General features: G+C 41.4%; 1 protein-coding gene across 5 annotated transcripts in view; it reads left to right on the forward strand.

Annotated features, from left to right (window-relative positions):
- Positions 1–17,561, forward strand: part of rnf130 (ring finger protein 130) — a 162,422-nt gene that overhangs the window by 64,943 nt on the left and 79,918 nt on the right. For all 5 annotated transcript variants that reach the window (XM_078551166.1, XM_078551164.1, XM_078551167.1 and 2 more), the window contains exon 3: positions 6,902–6,973. In XM_078551166.1, the coding sequence (XP_078407292.1) occupies positions 6,902–6,973 (72 nt within the window). The remainder of the gene's footprint in view (positions 1–6,901; positions 6,974–17,561) is intronic.

The raw sequence follows: 17,561 nt of genomic DNA on the forward strand, positions 1-17,561 counted from the left end.
TTCTAGCAAAGGTTTCAAATATAGAGTGGTGCATGTTTAAAAATAAGTTAAGGGAGAAAGGAAAGTCAGAAGTATTCCACACGTAGGCTAAAGGTCATGGAACAGGCAGATGGGAATGAATGGGTTAAAGAGACAGTTAAATGGTTTTTGCAGAGATAAGATTGAGAGAACATCAGTACACATAGAGGATTGAAATAAGTCAGAAGAGATTGGGTTTGTTTGGCCTAAAAGTATTTTCCTATTCCTAACTCTTATTTTATGTACTAAAGCTGAAATTTGCACAAGTTCAACTGAAGTTGATTTTGCAGTCAGTGGAGTTTTGCCAATAGGCAGAGGTCCATTAAAAACTTTTTAGCCAACGTACACACTATTGCTGTCGACGTCCAAATCTGGATTTTTGTAACTCCAAGAGTTCCTTGATACTTACAATGTGCTTGCACCCATATTCATTTAAGCATGCTGGGGTCCACATAAGAATGGAAGAACTTTAAGAAATAAAAAACAGCCATAATGAGTTAGAATTCGAATAATATTCAGCTATATCCTTGACAGAGAACAGACTGTGACTTTTGTTGCTAACATAGGCTTGCGGAGCAGCTACCAAGAGATGTCTTAAGGTATGGCCTGCACTTTTTTATCCCTGATGTGATGTCATGCTTTATGATCTGGCTGTGAATTAACATAACTATCACTGTATATTTAGAGGCAGAGACAGCTACAGAATGTATCAATTTGAATTTATGATCTCAGTGTTAAGTAAATGGGAAATTAAATGACAAGAATAACTTACTTATTCTACAATTTGACAACTCTTCAGTTTTATTGGTTAACTAGGTAATTGCAGATGGTTCTGCAGATAGCCACCCAAAGGTCCATTTAGTGTCAACTTCTGGCCCAGCTACAAAATAGGATTCTTTGTGGTATAAAATTATCTTGTATACAGGAAGGGAAAAAATTGCTGATACTTCACTTCCACTTAAGTGCATTTTCCGTTGAATGAGCTTGGAACAGAATTTATATCAAAGAAAAATCTGTAGATCATTCGCTTGTCCCCTCAGTTAAAAATGAATAATAAATAAACCAAAAAACAAGTTGGAGAGATATTTAAAAAGTTCAAATGTTATTATTTCATGTTTAGTGTATTTGATTTCTGGAACGTAATCTGCAGGGAAAGTGCTGTAACTTTCATACCAAGTCTGTGAAATTGCTTAGTTTCTGTGTATTTAGGATATTATTTTTAAATTACTGTGTGAAAATTGTAGCAGAGGTAACATGCTTGAGCAGGCCATGCAGAAGGTGGTTGTATTGCAGTAATCTTTGTGGCTTCAGAATTGCAAAGAGGATGAACAACTGATGTAGATCTTTTAGTTAAGGTGAAGCTTTTTAGTCTACAATAATTATGACAACACCTCAATAACTTAAAATTACTCCCCTGAATTTGAATTTTTTGAAGGTTTATATCTCAGTTTCCTTGTTTTATTAGATTTCTTCACCTGTCTACCATATCGCTTGGTGTAAGAAAGTCAACACGTTTTTACATTACTGTTATTCTTGTTCTGTGATGGGATAATGTAGACAGAATTGGTTTAAACTGTGTTCTTGCAAATACTGTATTTTCCCCTCAAATGATGCTGATAATATTGTCAAACATGAATTTTAGGGCACTTTTAGTTACTCAATAAGTAAGCTAGTTGGACAGCATTGAGCTAAGAGAAATGTCAGGATTAAAACAGAAATGCTTCTAAAACACAGAATTTTGATCACAGCAGGGGAGACAATGAGGAGGAAGATTGCCTTTTTATATTGCAGCAATGTTGGCTAAGAGCATGCATCAGAGATTGTGTACAATAATTCTGTGGCTCTGGAAAAGCAATCATAGAAAGTAACAGCATGATATGAAAAACATGAGGCCCCTAATCCCTATCTTTCAATCTGTTTGAAGAACTTCAGAAGAAACTTCTTTACCCAGAGTGGTGGGAATGTGGAACTCACCACCACACACAGGGAAGTTGAGATGAATAGTATAAATGCATATAAGGGCAAGCTAAATAAGCACATCAGGAAGAAAAGAATAGAAGGGCATGAGAGTTAGATGAGGCAGGAGGCTTATGGAGTATAAACCTTGGCATGGACTTTTTGTGCCCAATTGCCTGTTTCTATGTGTATATTCTATGTAATTCTGTGTAGCTTGAGAGTCATAAAATGCCAGATCATGTTGCACCTTTCAGAAAGTAGACCATAAAAGAAATTGGAATAAGAGGTGCAAGATTTTTACTCAATTAAAAATAAACTTTTACTTCAAGATCAGATAGCTTGAACAGGCTTGTAGAAGCCATATTCGCAATTTGCAAACAGATCCTGTATAACATCAGGTATAAGACTGATGTGTATTGACCTGTAAAGCGTTGAAAGATTAACATTTTGTAACAACAAAAAAAAGTAAATTATCAGATATATTGCTGTCTCTAGCTTTTGAAACTGTTTAGAAGAGTGGAGATGTGATTATCCAACACTCGGTATAATTGCTTGGTAGAGAATCTCCTGCAATGACTCCTCTTTCCACTCCTATCCTGTTACCTCGGAAGTTCTCCAAGGACCTGTTCTGGCCTGCTCCTATTTCTGATGATACTCAGCTCTGCCTCATCACCACCACTTTGATCCCTCCACTGCCTCTGCTTTGTCATGCTGCTTCCCCGACATCCATTTGTTTCTATATCCTTAGCTGCTCTTGGTTTTGTTTAAAAGTGAAACTGACTATAATAGAAAAAGCAAGAAATTTGTATAAACAAGATTGATTATGATCTGTAAGTTTTATTTTTAAAAGTTCATATTCTGCCATTGGGTTCAGATAGTCTAGGACTATCAGCAGGTCCTAAAATCAGTTTTGGGTTTTTGCCATTAGATGATCTCAGCAGGGTCATTGCAATTACCCTCAGTGTTACTGCCTTAGGGAGAGGAATTTGGCCAGGAGACTGCTCCAACCCTTCTTGAAATGCACATATGCTTTCTGAGGGAGAGATTTAAGACCAACTATATTTCTCTGTGGTCAAATAACCTGACAATTTCAGCATAGAGTTGGGCATCCAGTACCCAGAAAACCTTTAGTAGGGCAGGAAGAAAGAAAGAAGAAAGGGGAAACTTTTTCTTAGTTCAAGGCCTAAAATTTCAGTTGTTGGTGAGAGCAAGATAAACGAGAGGAGCCCAGTGAAGGACGTGTCTGGGAACACTAACAGAAGTTAGTGAAGAATTTTCATAGTGTTGAAAAGCCAGTGGCCATATTGTGTTGACGGGAGGAGAACAGAAAGGATGGCCAGAAGTTTTCACGGAGGCAGTGGACTCTCCCCCCGGCTGAAAAGTCAGGAGCAAGCTCTTTTCCACCAGGCCGGGGAACCACGACCAGACTTTCCCGTCGTCAGGTTGTCAACTGCCTGAAATGGTTGCATCCTCCTCCATGGGAAGATGTCCTGCTTTCAAGATCTCTCCAGTCCCAGCAGCATCACGTGAGGTGGTGGCCACTGCTGGAACTGCAGCAATTCCCCCTGAGGAACAGCAATTGATACCGGATCCTGAGAGAACTCAGGGCAGCTTCTCCTGTGTCAGTCAGCAGACCCCAGCATGGAGGTTTAGAAGTTGCAACTGGGAAGCTGGACAGGTGGGGAACAAGAGGGCGATTACCATTGGAGAAGGATCTCCACAGGGCATGGTGCCTGAACAGGAAACCCCATGTGAGGCTGACAGATAAACTTTGGCGGCCTCGCACATGGTGTGGATTCACCTGCCATTTGTAAAATGGCAGCGGTGGGAGGAGGCTATTAAAGAGGCCATTAATGGATAAAAGCCTCATTTTGCCTAAGGCCAGATTGCCTGAACATTGACTCTCCCTACCGCTAAAAGTCCAGTGGAGGTGGGTAGGCAATGGGCCTGAGGCCCTGGCCCATCATGCCACCTGATTTTTACGACCCACCCACCTGTTAACCTGTTTTCCAGGTTGGCGGGTGGTAAAGGGGCTTTAAATTATAGCCGATGTGTAGGAACCATTCTTATTCCACTTTCATTTCACTCAGGCCCAACTCTGCATAAATTTGCGTGTAACATTAGGATTCCCTATAGTTCTGGAATACCTGTAAGTGAAGAGTTCAAAGTATAACTTTATTCACGTAACCTTTTAACGGCTACTAGAGATAATAACCAGAAGGTATTTACTGTGTTTAATAGATGAAAGGTTTGCTCTAACACACCAATCTTTTGGAAAGCAACTATGAAATACATTGCTGCTTGTAAACTTAAGAAGTTAAAAAAAAATCTCCATCAGTCTGGCACCTTCAGTAAATAACCGATTCTTCTGAATGACTTTTTTTAAAACAAAGGTGATTAGTTTGAAACTGCAGTTGGATCTGACAGTAAACTGAGAAGTGAGATCAACCTTTCAACCCTTAAATGTAACAATTTTAATTGACAAATTTCTCCTAGAAAATTGTAATAAAGTTTCAGAACTAATCAGTGGTATTTTGCAGAAATGTTACTTAGTTATTATAAAGTATATCACTTAACTTTGTGGGATATACATTACCCTCTATAAAATCAAAGAACAATTAATTTTTAAAACACAGGACAATACATCTCCATGCCACTAAGCCTGTCAAATGCTGTATATAATTGCAGTTAAGGATGAGGAAGGCCATTTGACTCATCTTACGTAATCCTAACCTCCTAGAATTTCTGATACCAATTCAAAATTGCCTGTTACAAGTTTTAAAACATGTCTCCTGAGTTACACTTCTACAGTTTAATTTAGAGCAATATCCCAGGTTAATTTTTGCTGTACTTTGTTAAAAAAAATTTTAAAACATATTTATTTATTTATCCTTTCATGGATTGTTAGCTAGGTCAGGATTTTTATTGCCCATCCTAATTGCCCTTGAGAAGGTGGTGGTGAGCCACTGCCCTGAACTGCTGCAATCAATGTGGTGTAGGTACACCCACAGTGCTTATTTGGCATGGAGCTCCAGGATTTTGACACAGTGACAGTGAAGGAATGGTGATATAGTTCCAAGTCAGGATGGTATGTGGCTTGGAGGGGAACTTGCATGTGGTGGTGTTCCCATGCATCTGCTGTCCTTGTCCTTCTAGGTGGTAGAGATCGCAGGTTTGCAAGGTGCTGTTGAAGGAACCTTGGCGAGTTGCTGCAATGCACCTTGTAGATGGTACGCACTGCTACCACTCTGCGTCGATGGTGGAGGGAGTGGTTGTTAGAGGTGGTGGATGGGGTGCCAATCAAGCAATGCTCACATCTGATTCCATCTAGCATAATGTTGAGCTGAATTGTAGTGTTATAAATATTCCAAAGGATAATGCATGTTGGTGTTTCTCAATCCTCTGTTCCTGTATTTCATCCTCTCAAGCTGGTGGTTAGAGGAAATGAACCTCTTGTGTAAAGTCCCTTTTCATTGAAACCAGGAAGTTCCTCATCATTGTGGGTTCAGGGTTCTTTGTGCTCTCAGCACTTGTCCATCACTATTGTATGGCAATTCAGAAGAATACCCGACTGAATAGTATGGTGATGTTTTAATAATAATACATAGAATGTTACAAGAAGGGCTTTGTGTTGAAATTTGGAAGTTTTCTTTATGGCAATTATAAAAAGGGAAATATGTGGCAGACCAAAAACGTTTTAGTACAAAAAGCGGACTTCATGTTTCACTATGTACTGCTGCCATTTAATGTTTTAAATAGACAAATAACCACTGTTTAGTAATACTAGGAATGCTTATACAAATTAAGATGGTCCAATTTGCTGCAGTTTCAGGGTTGCTGACTTAGTGCATTGTACCCTTTGTAGAAGGGACCTGAGTCAGCTCAAAATTGTAAAGAACACTTGGAATATGAGACATACTCTTCATGGAAGTGAGCTGTGTCCAAATCCCAAGAGCTGCTAATCTGGTTTTGATTCTAGATTACAACCTGGCATTTTATCAAACATCTGAGAGAAATTACAATAAATATTTTCAGACCCTACATAATTTTGTTTTGATTAGTTTTTGGTTTTTATTTAATAATTAAAAGGTTTGTTAATGGTAGGGTACTTTAATCAAATTATTGTTTATGGATCAGAACATATTATAATTTTTGCCTCAAAGTGACAGTTGTCAGCACAAGGAAATGGTGCACTTCCTTTTGGGCTCCCAGTACCAGCAGCTTCTACTGCACTGCAGAGGTATCTACTTCTGTGTTTGGTAGTTTTCCATGACTTCAATGATATTCAGATCACTGCACACACTCTCTCTCTCCTTCAGATATAATTTTTGTTTATCCCAATTTTTAAAAAAAATGATGGATTTATTTTTACATTATAGATTTTTTTAAATTTGCAAAAATAAAATGATGCATCAAAGACTTAGATTTGGTAAAAGTAATATAAAGACTGGAGTCTGTTCTAGATCTAGAATTTCCACAAATAAAAAAAATTTAACTTCTGTCACCCAAGTAATCACTAAGTATTGGTAAGATACTCGACTACATCATAGCTAAGCCTAATCCTCTGCTCACAGGTGCATTTCCAGCAGAGGGTTGCAGGTGTCTCAGCCCATTTTCCCCTTGCGTTTAAAAAAGGCACTGGTGAGTTGTAGCACCATTGAAATCCTGAGTAAGATCAGCTAACTCAAAACAACACAGATTGTGTCTGCAGTGAAATGCAGAACTCTGGTGTTTAGAAATGCTGACTATGGTATTCAAGTTGAATAATTATTGGATGAATCATCATTTTGTTAAAAGTAAAGCATTGTCCTCTAAAATATGACCAGAATTGAACCTCGGATCTGTAACCTGTTTTTACCCTCACCTTTCCTCTTTGAATTGCGTTTTTAATGCTTTTTTTCTCTTTTTTTTATTTGTATGAATCCAGCGTCAACTAGGGGATGTTGCCAGAAAAGCTACCAGCAAATTAACTACCAGAACTGTTAGAAAGGGTGATAAGGTAAGTACTGATATTGATGCTCTTCTTGAGTTGCTGAATTATTCGACTATAGCATTGATGTCTGTGTTTTATTAAGAGAAGGCTCAATACTCAATGACATCTCACTTGTGCTAATCTAGGTATATGAACATCTGTATATATAGTTGTGCTTCACATTTGAGAAGAAATTGGAGCCCCAGTGGCTGCAGTAAATAGAGTGTGGCAGAAAGCATTTAATTATACTTAATTTTTAAGTTTACCTGTCTGAGGGGTAGTGGGAGATGGCAAACACCAAAATAAGTCCGGGAATCTTGATTTCATAGAGTGATACAGCACAGAAGGAGGCCACTCAGCCCATCATGCCTGTGCCAGCTTTTTGTGGCACTGTGAAGTCATGACTGGCGTTGGTTTCTGGGATTTTGTGTAGGCTGCAGATCAAAACTGCTAGGTATTGCAACAACATGAAAATACCAGGAGTAGGCTGCTCCTGAAGATTTATACATCAAAATGAAATTGTTAAAAATATAAACTCAGCATAAAAATCTTAGTATCCAAGAAGTTGGACAGATTGGCTATCCTTTCATTGACAGCCCCTTTTAAGGCAACATGATTTTGTGTTCTTGATGCTCAGTACAGTACTGAGGAGGTGCTGTACTGCCAGATGTTACATTAAATGAACGTTTCAGCTTATGTTAACAATTCAATGGCACTATTCAAAGAGTTGAGGGGAGTTCTCACAATCTCAAGCCAACATTCTTTCCTGAACTAACACCATCAAAAATAGATAGCTCGTCATTCAGCTCATTGCTCTTTGTGGAGTTTTGTTCTTGCATTTGCCTACATAAGTCACTGCACTTCAAAGCAATCAATTGTGTAAAGTGCTTTGAGACATTACTGAGATATGTAATAAAGCACTATATAAATTCAAGTCATTGCTCCATCCTCTTTCTGACCCTGAAAAAACACACTACACCCTGGAGACACAATACATTCCTTTAAACTATATTCATTTTTTTTGATTAGAGAGTAAAGTCTCCCAAGTACCATAAAATTTCTTGTGATTTTGCACACCCACATGAAAAATGCACCTGTACATAACAATAGGCTGACTATGGTATTATGTTGTTAAAAACTGGAAAATTATTCATTACATGCCCTTGTGAGAGCTATAGTGCAGTGGAGAAACTTGGAAGCGTTCAGTGTACGCAGGTGTATGATAATAGTCCAAGGTGTTTAACTTGATTGTGACTAGATTGCAGAAACAAACTGCCGAGCATTCCACGAGAAACCTGAGAGCAGCTATTTGTGAGCTGGAGAAAGTTTTACTGTGTGTGTCTGTGACCAATATTGAAGGAGTTGGGGTCAGCATGATGATGTGGTGGCATATGGTCATGTTACTAGATTAGTAATCCAGAAAACTGGACTAACACTGGAAATGAGAGTTAAAATCCCACCACAGCAGTTATGGAACTTAAATTAATTATATAATTAATCAGGAATTAAAGCTACTATCAGTAATGGCTACCATATAACTACCAAATTGTCTTAAAAACCCAACTGGTTCACCATTATCCTTTAGGGAAAGAAACCTAAACAGAAATAGCCTGGCAAGCAGATGTGTCCAATTGTGATTTAAAGCATCAATCCACATGGAGCACAGCAGTTCAAGAAGATGGCTCATCATCACCATCTTCTTGAACCATTAGCTATGAGAAATAAATGTTGCCCTTGCCAGTGACACCCACTGTGAATAACTTAAAAAAGAAATTGTCAGAGTTAAAGCTATATCTTAAAAAAGGCAGGATACATTGTTTAAGACCATTTTACAGTAGCATAATCTGTCTAATTACCATAAATGGTGGGGGAAAGTTTCTTGACATTTTTATCCAGAATATAGTCACACCCCAGATAAGAACACACAAGTTCAGGAAAAAGAGATTGTGACTGATGGGGAGGCAGGTAGCAGGGATTTAGGATAGGTTGAGAAGGAGGTCCTGCAGACACTGGTCCTGTCCAAAAGGTATGATGTACCCACTATCTGTGAGGACAAGAAGAAAGACTGCGAGGAGGACAGCCACAATTCAGAACAAAACGCCATGGTGAAGAAAGCTGTCCGTTGGAGGCAGAAGAGCAGAATAGAAATGTGGTAGTAATAGGGGACTCTATTATTGGGAACGTAGATAGCGTACTCTCCAGCCAAGAACGAGAATCCAAATGGGTGTATTACCTATCCGGTACCACAGTAGGGGATATCTCACAGTGGCTAGGGAGGAACCTGGAAAAAGAGGGGGAAAATCCAGTTGTCATGGTTCATTGGGAAAAAAAGATGTAGGTAGGAACAAGGAGGAGGTCCGGCTGAAAGAGTATCAGGTGTAATTAAAAGGCAGGGCCTCGAGGGTAATAACATCAGGATTATTGCAAAAGCCAGATGCAAATTGGCATTGGAGCAGTCAGATGAGCAGAATTAACACATGGTTAAAGGGCTGGTATATGAGAGATGTTTGTGGGGGCTAGTACCTTGGATCCCCTTCCACATCAAAAGGAATGCGGTTAGGGAAAACCAGTGTCTCACAACGCTCCAACTCTCACTTATGATTCCCAAGTAGCTGGTTGTGCACACCAGCAGCCATACCCCAGGATCTCTACTCGGCAGTTGTGCAGAGCTAAGTTAGGTGCTCATCATTTTCGGCTGGTATGGTGTGAAAACGTCATCCCTTGTAAGTACATGAAGATTGGGAACTGCAGATGAGGTAGAAGATCCTAACAAGTTACGAGAGCAGTGGCTCAGAAGGTGGAGACTGGCAAGTTTGGTGCTACATCCAGGGCACTGTCATGATGCTTAGGAATGCAAGTGACCAGTCACCTGTGAAGAGTCTGGGACCTCACACAGAATAAGCCCCATAGTTAGTCATGGAATGTCATCGACATACCATGACAGCAGATTTGAGTTCAGAAGTAGGGATGTCTTACTGCAGTTATGCAAGGCCTTGGTGAGACCACACCTGGAGTATTGCATGCAGCTTTGGTCTTCCTACCTAAGAAAGGATATACTTGCCATAGAGGGAGTACAGCGGAGGTTCACTAGACTGATACCAGGGATGGGAGGATTGTCGTATGAGGAGAGATTGGTTTGACTGGGCCAGTATTCACTAGAGTTTAGAAGAATGAGAGGGGATCTGATTGAAATATATAAAATTCTAACAGGGCTAGACAGACTAGATACAGGGGTGGTGTTTCCCCTGGTTGAGGAGTCTAGAACCAGGGGCCACAGTCTCAGGATACGGGGCAGGCCATTTAGGACTGAGATGAGGAAAAATTTCTTCACTCAGAGGGCGGTCAACCTGTGAAATTCTCTACCATAGAAGGCTGTGGAGGCCGGGTCAGTGAATATATTCAAGAAAGAAATTGATCAATTTTTGGATATTTGGGGCATCAAGGGGTATGGAGAGAAAGTGGGAATATGGCGTTGAGATAGAGGATCAGCCATGATCATACTGAATGACAGAGCAGGCTCCAAGGGCCAAATGGCCTACTCCTGCTCCTAGTTTCTATGTTTCTATCTCCTAGAACCATAGAACACTACAGCACAGAAAACAGGCCATTCGGCCCTTCTAGTCTGTGCCGAAATATTATTCCGCTAGTCCCATTGACCTGCACCTAGTCCATAACCCTCCAGACCTCTCCCATCCATGTATCTATCCAATTTATTCTTAAAACTTAAGAGTGAGCCCGCATTTACCACGTCAGATGGTAGCTCGTTCCACACTCTCACCACTTTCTGAGTGAAGAAGTTCCCCCTAAACCTTTCCCCTTTCACCCAAAGCCATGTCCTCTCGTGTTTATCTCTCCTAATCTAAGTGGAAAGAGCCTACTCGCATTTACTCTGTCTATACCCCTCATAATTTTGTAAACTTCTATCAAATCTCCTCTCATTCTTCTACGCTCCAAGGAATAAAGTCCTAACCTATTTAATCTTTCCCTGTAACTCAACTCCTTAAGTCCCGGCAACATCCTAGTAAATCTTCTCTACACTCTCGCAATCTTACTGATATCCTTCCTGTAGTTAGGCGACCAGAACTGCACACAATACTCCAAAGTTGGCCTCACCAATGTCTTATACAACCTCACCATAACATCCCAACTCCTATACTCAATACTTTGATTTATGAAGGCCAGTATGCCAAAAGCTTTCTTTACAACCTTGTCTACCTGTGACGCCACTTTCAGGGAATTATGTATCTGAACTCCCAGATCCCTTTGTTCCTCCGCACTCCTCAGTGCCCTACTATTTACTGTGTATGTCCTACCTTGGTTTGACCTTCCAAAATGTAACACCTCACACTTTTCCGCATTAAATTCCATCTGCCATTTTCTAGCCCAATTTTCCAGTTGGTCCAGATCTCTCTGCAAGCTCTGAAAGCCTTCCTCGCTGTCCACAACGCCTCCAATCTTAGTGTCATCAGCAAACTTGCTGATCCAATTCACCACATTATCATCCAAATCATTGATATAGATAACAAACAACAATGGTCCCAGCACAGATCCCTGAGGCACATAACTAGTCAGAGACCTCCAATCTGAGAAGCAATCATCCACTACCACTCTCTGTCTTCTCCCACACAGCCAATTTCGAATCCAGTTTACAACCTCTCCATGGATACCAAGTGTCTGAACCTTCTGAACTAACCTCCCATGTGGGACCTTGTCAAAGACCTTACTAAAGTCCATGTAGACAACATCCACAGCCTTTCCTTCATCTACTTTCTTGGTAACCTCCTCGAAAAACTCTACAAGGTTCGTTAAACACGACCTACCACGCACAAAGCCATGCTGACTATCCTTAATCAGCCCTTGGCTGTCCAAATAATTATATATCCGATCTCTCAGAACACCTTCCAATAATTTACCTACTACTGACGTCAGGCTCACTGGCCTGTAATTACCTGGTTTACTTTTGGAGCTTTTTTTAAACAACGGAACAACATGAGCTACCCTCCAATCCTCCGGCACCTCACCCGTGGCTAAGGACATTTTAAATATTTCTGCCAGGGCCCCTGCAATTTCTACACTAGTCTCCCTCAAGGTCCGAGGGAATATCATGTCAGGCCCGGGGGATTTATCTACCTTTATTCGCTGTAAGGCAGCAAGCACCTCCTCCTCTTTAATCTCTATATGTTCCATGACACTGCTGCTTGTTTCCCTTCCTTCCTTATGCACTATGCCAGTTTCCTGAGTAAATACTGATGCAAAAAAACTGTTTAAGATCTCCCCCATCTTGTGAGGCTCCACACATAGACGACCACTCTGATTTTCAAGGGGACCAATTGTGTCCCTTACTATCCTTTTACTCTTAATATACTTGTAGAAACCCTTCGGGTTTACCTTCACATTATCTGCCAAAGCAACCTCGTCTTCTTTTTGCCTTCCTGATTTTCTTTTTTAGTATTTTCTTACATTTTCTATACTCTACAAGTACCTCATTTGCTCCTTGTTGCCTATACCTGCTATACACCTCTCTCTTCTTCTTAACCAGATCGCCAATATCCCTTGAAAACCAAGGTTCCCTAAGCCTGTTAACTTTGCCTTTAATCCTGACAGGAACATGCAAACTCTGCACTCTCAAAATATCGCTTTTGAATGCCTTCCACTTACTGAACACATCCTTGCCAGAAAACAACTTATCCCAATCCATTCTTCCTAGATCCTTTCTCATTTCCACAAAATTGGCCTTTCTCCAATTTAGAATCTTAACTCGAGGACCAGACCTATCCTTATCCATAATTAGCTTAAAACTAATGACATTGTGGTCACTGGACCCAAAATGTTCGCCTACACATACTTCTGTCACCTGACCTGTCTGGTTCCCTAATAGGAGATCAAGTATTGCATCCTCTCTCGCTGGTACCTCTATATATTGATTTAGAAAACTTTCCTGAACACATTTGACAAACTCCAAGCCATCCAGCCCTTTTACAGTACGGGAGTCCCAGTCAATATGTGGAAAGTTAAAATCTCCTACTATCACAACTTTCTGTTTCTCACATCGGTCTGCTATCTCTCTACAGATTTGCTCCTCCAATTCTCTCTGACTATTGGGCGGTCTATAATACAACCCTATTAGTGTGGTCACACTTTTCCCATTCCTCAGCTCCACCCACATGGCCTCTGTAGACGAGCCCTCCAGGCTGTCCTGCTTATGCACAGCTGTGATATTTTCCCTGACTAGTAATGCCACTCCTCCCCCTTTCATTCCTCCCCCTCTATCACGTCTGAAACAACGGAACCCCGGAACATTGAGCTGCCAGTCCTGCCCCACCTGCAACCAAGTCTCACTAATAGCAATAATGTCGTAATCCCACGTGCCAATCCATGCCCTAAGCTCATCTGCCTTTCCGACAATACTCCTTGCATTGAAATAGATGCACCTGAGAACATTTCTATCACGTACAGACCCTTGATTTCTGTCTATATATGCATTGCTCTCTTGACATTTATCCTCCTCCACCTCACTATCTGCTCTAACACTCTGGTTCCCCTCCCCCTGCAAATCTAGTTTAAACGCCCCGGAGCAGCACTAGCAAACCTACCCACAAGGATGTTAGTCCCCCTCCAGTTCAAGTGCAAACCGTCCCGTCGGAACAGGTCCCACCTTCCCTGGAGCAGAGCCCAATTGTCCAGAAACATGAAGCCCTCCCTCCTGCACCATCTCCTTAGCCACGTATTTAGCTGCATTATCTTCCTATTTCTAGCCTCACTAGCACGTGGCACGGGTAGCACTCCTGAGATCGTAACCCTGGAGGTCCTGTCCTTCAACTTTGCACCTAACTCCCTAAACTCTCTTTGCAGGACTTCTTCCTCCTTCCTATCCACGTCATTGGTCCCTACATGGACCACGACATCTGGCTGCTCACCCTCCCTCCTGAGAATACTGAGAACTCGATCCGAGATATCGCGGACCCTGGCACCAGGGAGGCAACAGACCATCCGGGATTCTCGATCTCTTCCACAGAACCTCCTATCTGTCCCCCTAACTATCGAATCCTCTATCACTACTGCTCTCCTCTTTTCCCTCCCACCTTTCTGAGCTGAGGGTCCAGCCTCGGTGCCAGAGACACGACCACTACAACTGTTTTATCTCCCCTCAGCTCGCGCTGTTTTATCTCCCCTCAGCTCGCGCTGTTTTATCTCCCCTCAGCTCGCGCTGTTTTATCTCCCCTCAGCTCGCGCTGTTTTATCTCCCCTCAGCTCGCGCTGTTTTATCTCCCCTCAGCTCGCGCTGTTTTATCTCCCCTCAGCTCGCGCTGTTTTATCTCCCCTCAGCTCGCGCTGTTTTATCTCCCCTCAGCTTGCGCTGTTTTATCTCAGTAGAAAGGAGTAGTGTGTGTGAGAGAGTAGGGGAGGGGAGAGAGTGTGAGAGAGAGGGAAGAGAGTGTGTGCGAGTGTGTGCAGGAGGGTGTGAGAGAGGGGAGGGTAAGTGTGTGTGCGGACGTGAGAGACGGGGGAGTGAGTGTGTGTAAGGGTTCGTATGTGTCTCTGGCTTACTCCCAATCTCAGGATTCTCATTCACCCACACCCCCACACACCAGCATGCACTCTCACCTGCCCTCATAATGGGTGAGTGAGTTAGCACCCTGAAATTGTGAGTGAGCCAGAAACACGCACGCACACACCCTTTCACACTTGAACCGTCACCTTTATTTTTTACTTTTAAAAAAAAAATCAATTTATTGTTTTTGCATTTTTTTATCCTGAGCAAGTTGATTAGTTTCATACATTAGTCTTTATTTTGAAATTCTTGTTTAATGTTGTGTAAAACCGCATCTTTCCGAAATTTGCTCATTGGCCCCTTGAGTGAGAAAAAAATTGAAATGTGCCGCGCCCCCCCGACCCCCCACAAAAAGGTTGGGCAAGCCTGCAATACATAAAAAGCCCAAGAAGGGAAGTTTGCTATTCGATCTAGTAATGGGAAATGAACCAGAGCACGTAATGGGGGAGCATCTAGGTAATAGTGATAATTTTATGATGATGATAGAGAAGGAAATAAGTATGGCAAAAAACAAGTTCTTCATGTCCTGTCCAGTAAAGGCATGTCTCATTCATAACTTTTATAAACTGTGTGTAAATGCTGCAAAAAATAGCCTCTCTGGGTCACTTGCCTTGGTTTGTTGATTCAGAAACTGCCACACTGTCTCGAAAGGACAAAAGGAATGAATGAAAAGTGTCAATACCTATATCCTGAGACCATCCAAACTGCATTTCTGACTTGAGTAGGTTGTTCTGAAACCAAGACAGTGAATATCTGCAAACAGTAATCCAAGTTGTGGCTAATTAACTGAAGCCCAACACCATGTTTGGAAAAGGGGACTGAGAGAAACCACATGGTAAGGCAGCCATGTTGGTCTCCCTATTTCATCTTTAAATGCTACCTGCTAAGACACAATAAGACAGCAATTGCAGAAACGACATCAGCAGAAAGGGCAGGAATACCTATTCCTTAAGAACTGGAGATAGTAATATTGTAAAGTCTCCAAGCCTGTGCCTTTTCAAGTCCATCAATACAAAAAACCGATCACCTGGTAACAAGACTGAAAGTAACTAACTTCAATACCTGAAGAAAGCCCATCTCTTCGAGAGAATCCTGCAACAACCCTGGTATTTGACTTCAGCTAGTGAATTCACCTAAATATTTGAGTGAAAAACTCTTCTCCACCAGGCTGCACTGCGTGTTCTCTGAGCTTATCACGTGCGTTACAGGCTATTATTTTGTTTATAACTTGTAAAAGTGCACTATTCTCTAACTGTATTTTCCTTGAGTGTGTGTGGGTGATGTAGCGTTAGCTTTTTGGGGTGCATAATCTTCAAAACACACAAAATGATTGCTGCTGGTTATTCAAATTGTGCACACACACACAGGGATTAAGAAACTGAAGCAGGTCGTGCCCAAATGCAGCAAGACCTGGACAACATTCAGTCTTAGGCTGATAAGTGGCACGTAACATGAACACCACACAAGTTCCAGGCAATGATTAGCTGCAACAAGAGAGAATCCAGACATCTCCCCTTGACATTCAAGGGCATTACCATCGCTGAATCCCCCATTATGACAGTATGTTTGTAGTGCAGAAGGAGGCCATACCCTCAGGATCTTGAATACCTCTGTCAAGTCTCCTCTCGGCTTTCTTTTCTCCAAGGGAAACAGTCCCAACCTCCCCAATTTATCCCCATAGCTACAGTTCTTCATACCGAGAATCATTCTTGTGATTCTCCTCTGTACCCTCTCCAATGCCTTCACGTCCTTCTTTGAATATGGTGCCCAGAACTAGATGCAGTACTCCAGATGAGGCCTGACTAGTGCCTTATACAAATTCAACACGACTCCTTACTCTTGTACTCAATGCCCCTATTAATAAAGCCTAAGATACTATATGTTTTATTAACTGCTCTCTCAACATGCCCTGCCATCTTCAATGACCTATGTACATATACACCTAGATCCCTCTGTTCCTGCACCTGCTTTAGAGGCTCTCCCTTTGTTTTATACTGTCTCACCACATCTTTCCTGCCAAAACGAATCACCTCACACTCCTCTGCATTGAACTTCATCTGCCACTTGTCTGCCCAACCCACCAACATGTCTATGTCCTTTTGAAGTTCAAGACTATCCCCATCACAGCTGACAACGTTTCCAATCTTTGTATCATCTGCAAATTTTGAAATCATGCCCTGCACACTACAGTTTAGGTCATTAATATATATCAGGAAGAGCAAGGGTTCCAACACTGACCCCTGAGGAACTCTACTACAAACCTTTCTTCAATCCGAGAAACAACCATTTATCACTATTCTGTTTCCTGTCACTCAGCCAATTTCTTATCCAAGTGCCTACTTTCCCTTTTATTCCATGATCTAGAATTTTGCTCACAAGTCTGTTGTGTGGCACTGCATCAGATTACTTTTGAAACACCATATACACCACAACAACAGTATTTCCTTTATCAACCTTCTCTGTTAACTCTTCAAAAAACTCCAGCAAGTTAGTTAAACATGATTTTCCCTTGATGAATCCGTGCTGATTTTCCTTAATTATCCTGCATTTGCCTAAGTGATTATTGATTTTATCCCATACTATAGATTCCAAAAGTTTCCCTACCACTGAGGTCAAACTGACTGGCCTGTAGTTGTCAGCTTTATCCTTGAACCCCTTTTTGAACAAGAGTGTAACATTCACAATTCTCCAGTCCTCTGGCACCTCCTCTACGTCTAAGGAAGACTGGAAGATTATCACTACTGCCTCTGCAATTTCCACTCTCACTTCCCTCTACCTTTGGATGCATCTCATCCTGTCCTGGTACCTTATCTATATTAAGTAAAGATAGCCTTTCCAAACCACCTTCCACTCAATTGTAAGTTATTCTGTTGTACCAGTTATCTGCTCTCTCGCCTCGGCCTGGGTAGCAAGTTCTTCCTTTGTAAAGACAGATGCAAAGTACTCGTTCAACACCTCTGCTATTTCTCCAGTCTCCACATGCAAATCCCCTTTTTTCTCCCTAATCAGGCCTACTATTTTTTTTACCACCCTTTTATTATTTACATGCTTATAGAAGACCTT

This window comes from Cetorhinus maximus, chromosome 10 (assembly GCF_964194155.1).
Source record: "Cetorhinus maximus chromosome 10, sCetMax3.hap1.1, whole genome shotgun sequence".
Lineage (NCBI taxonomy): Eukaryota > Metazoa > Chordata > Chondrichthyes > Lamniformes > Cetorhinidae > Cetorhinus > Cetorhinus maximus.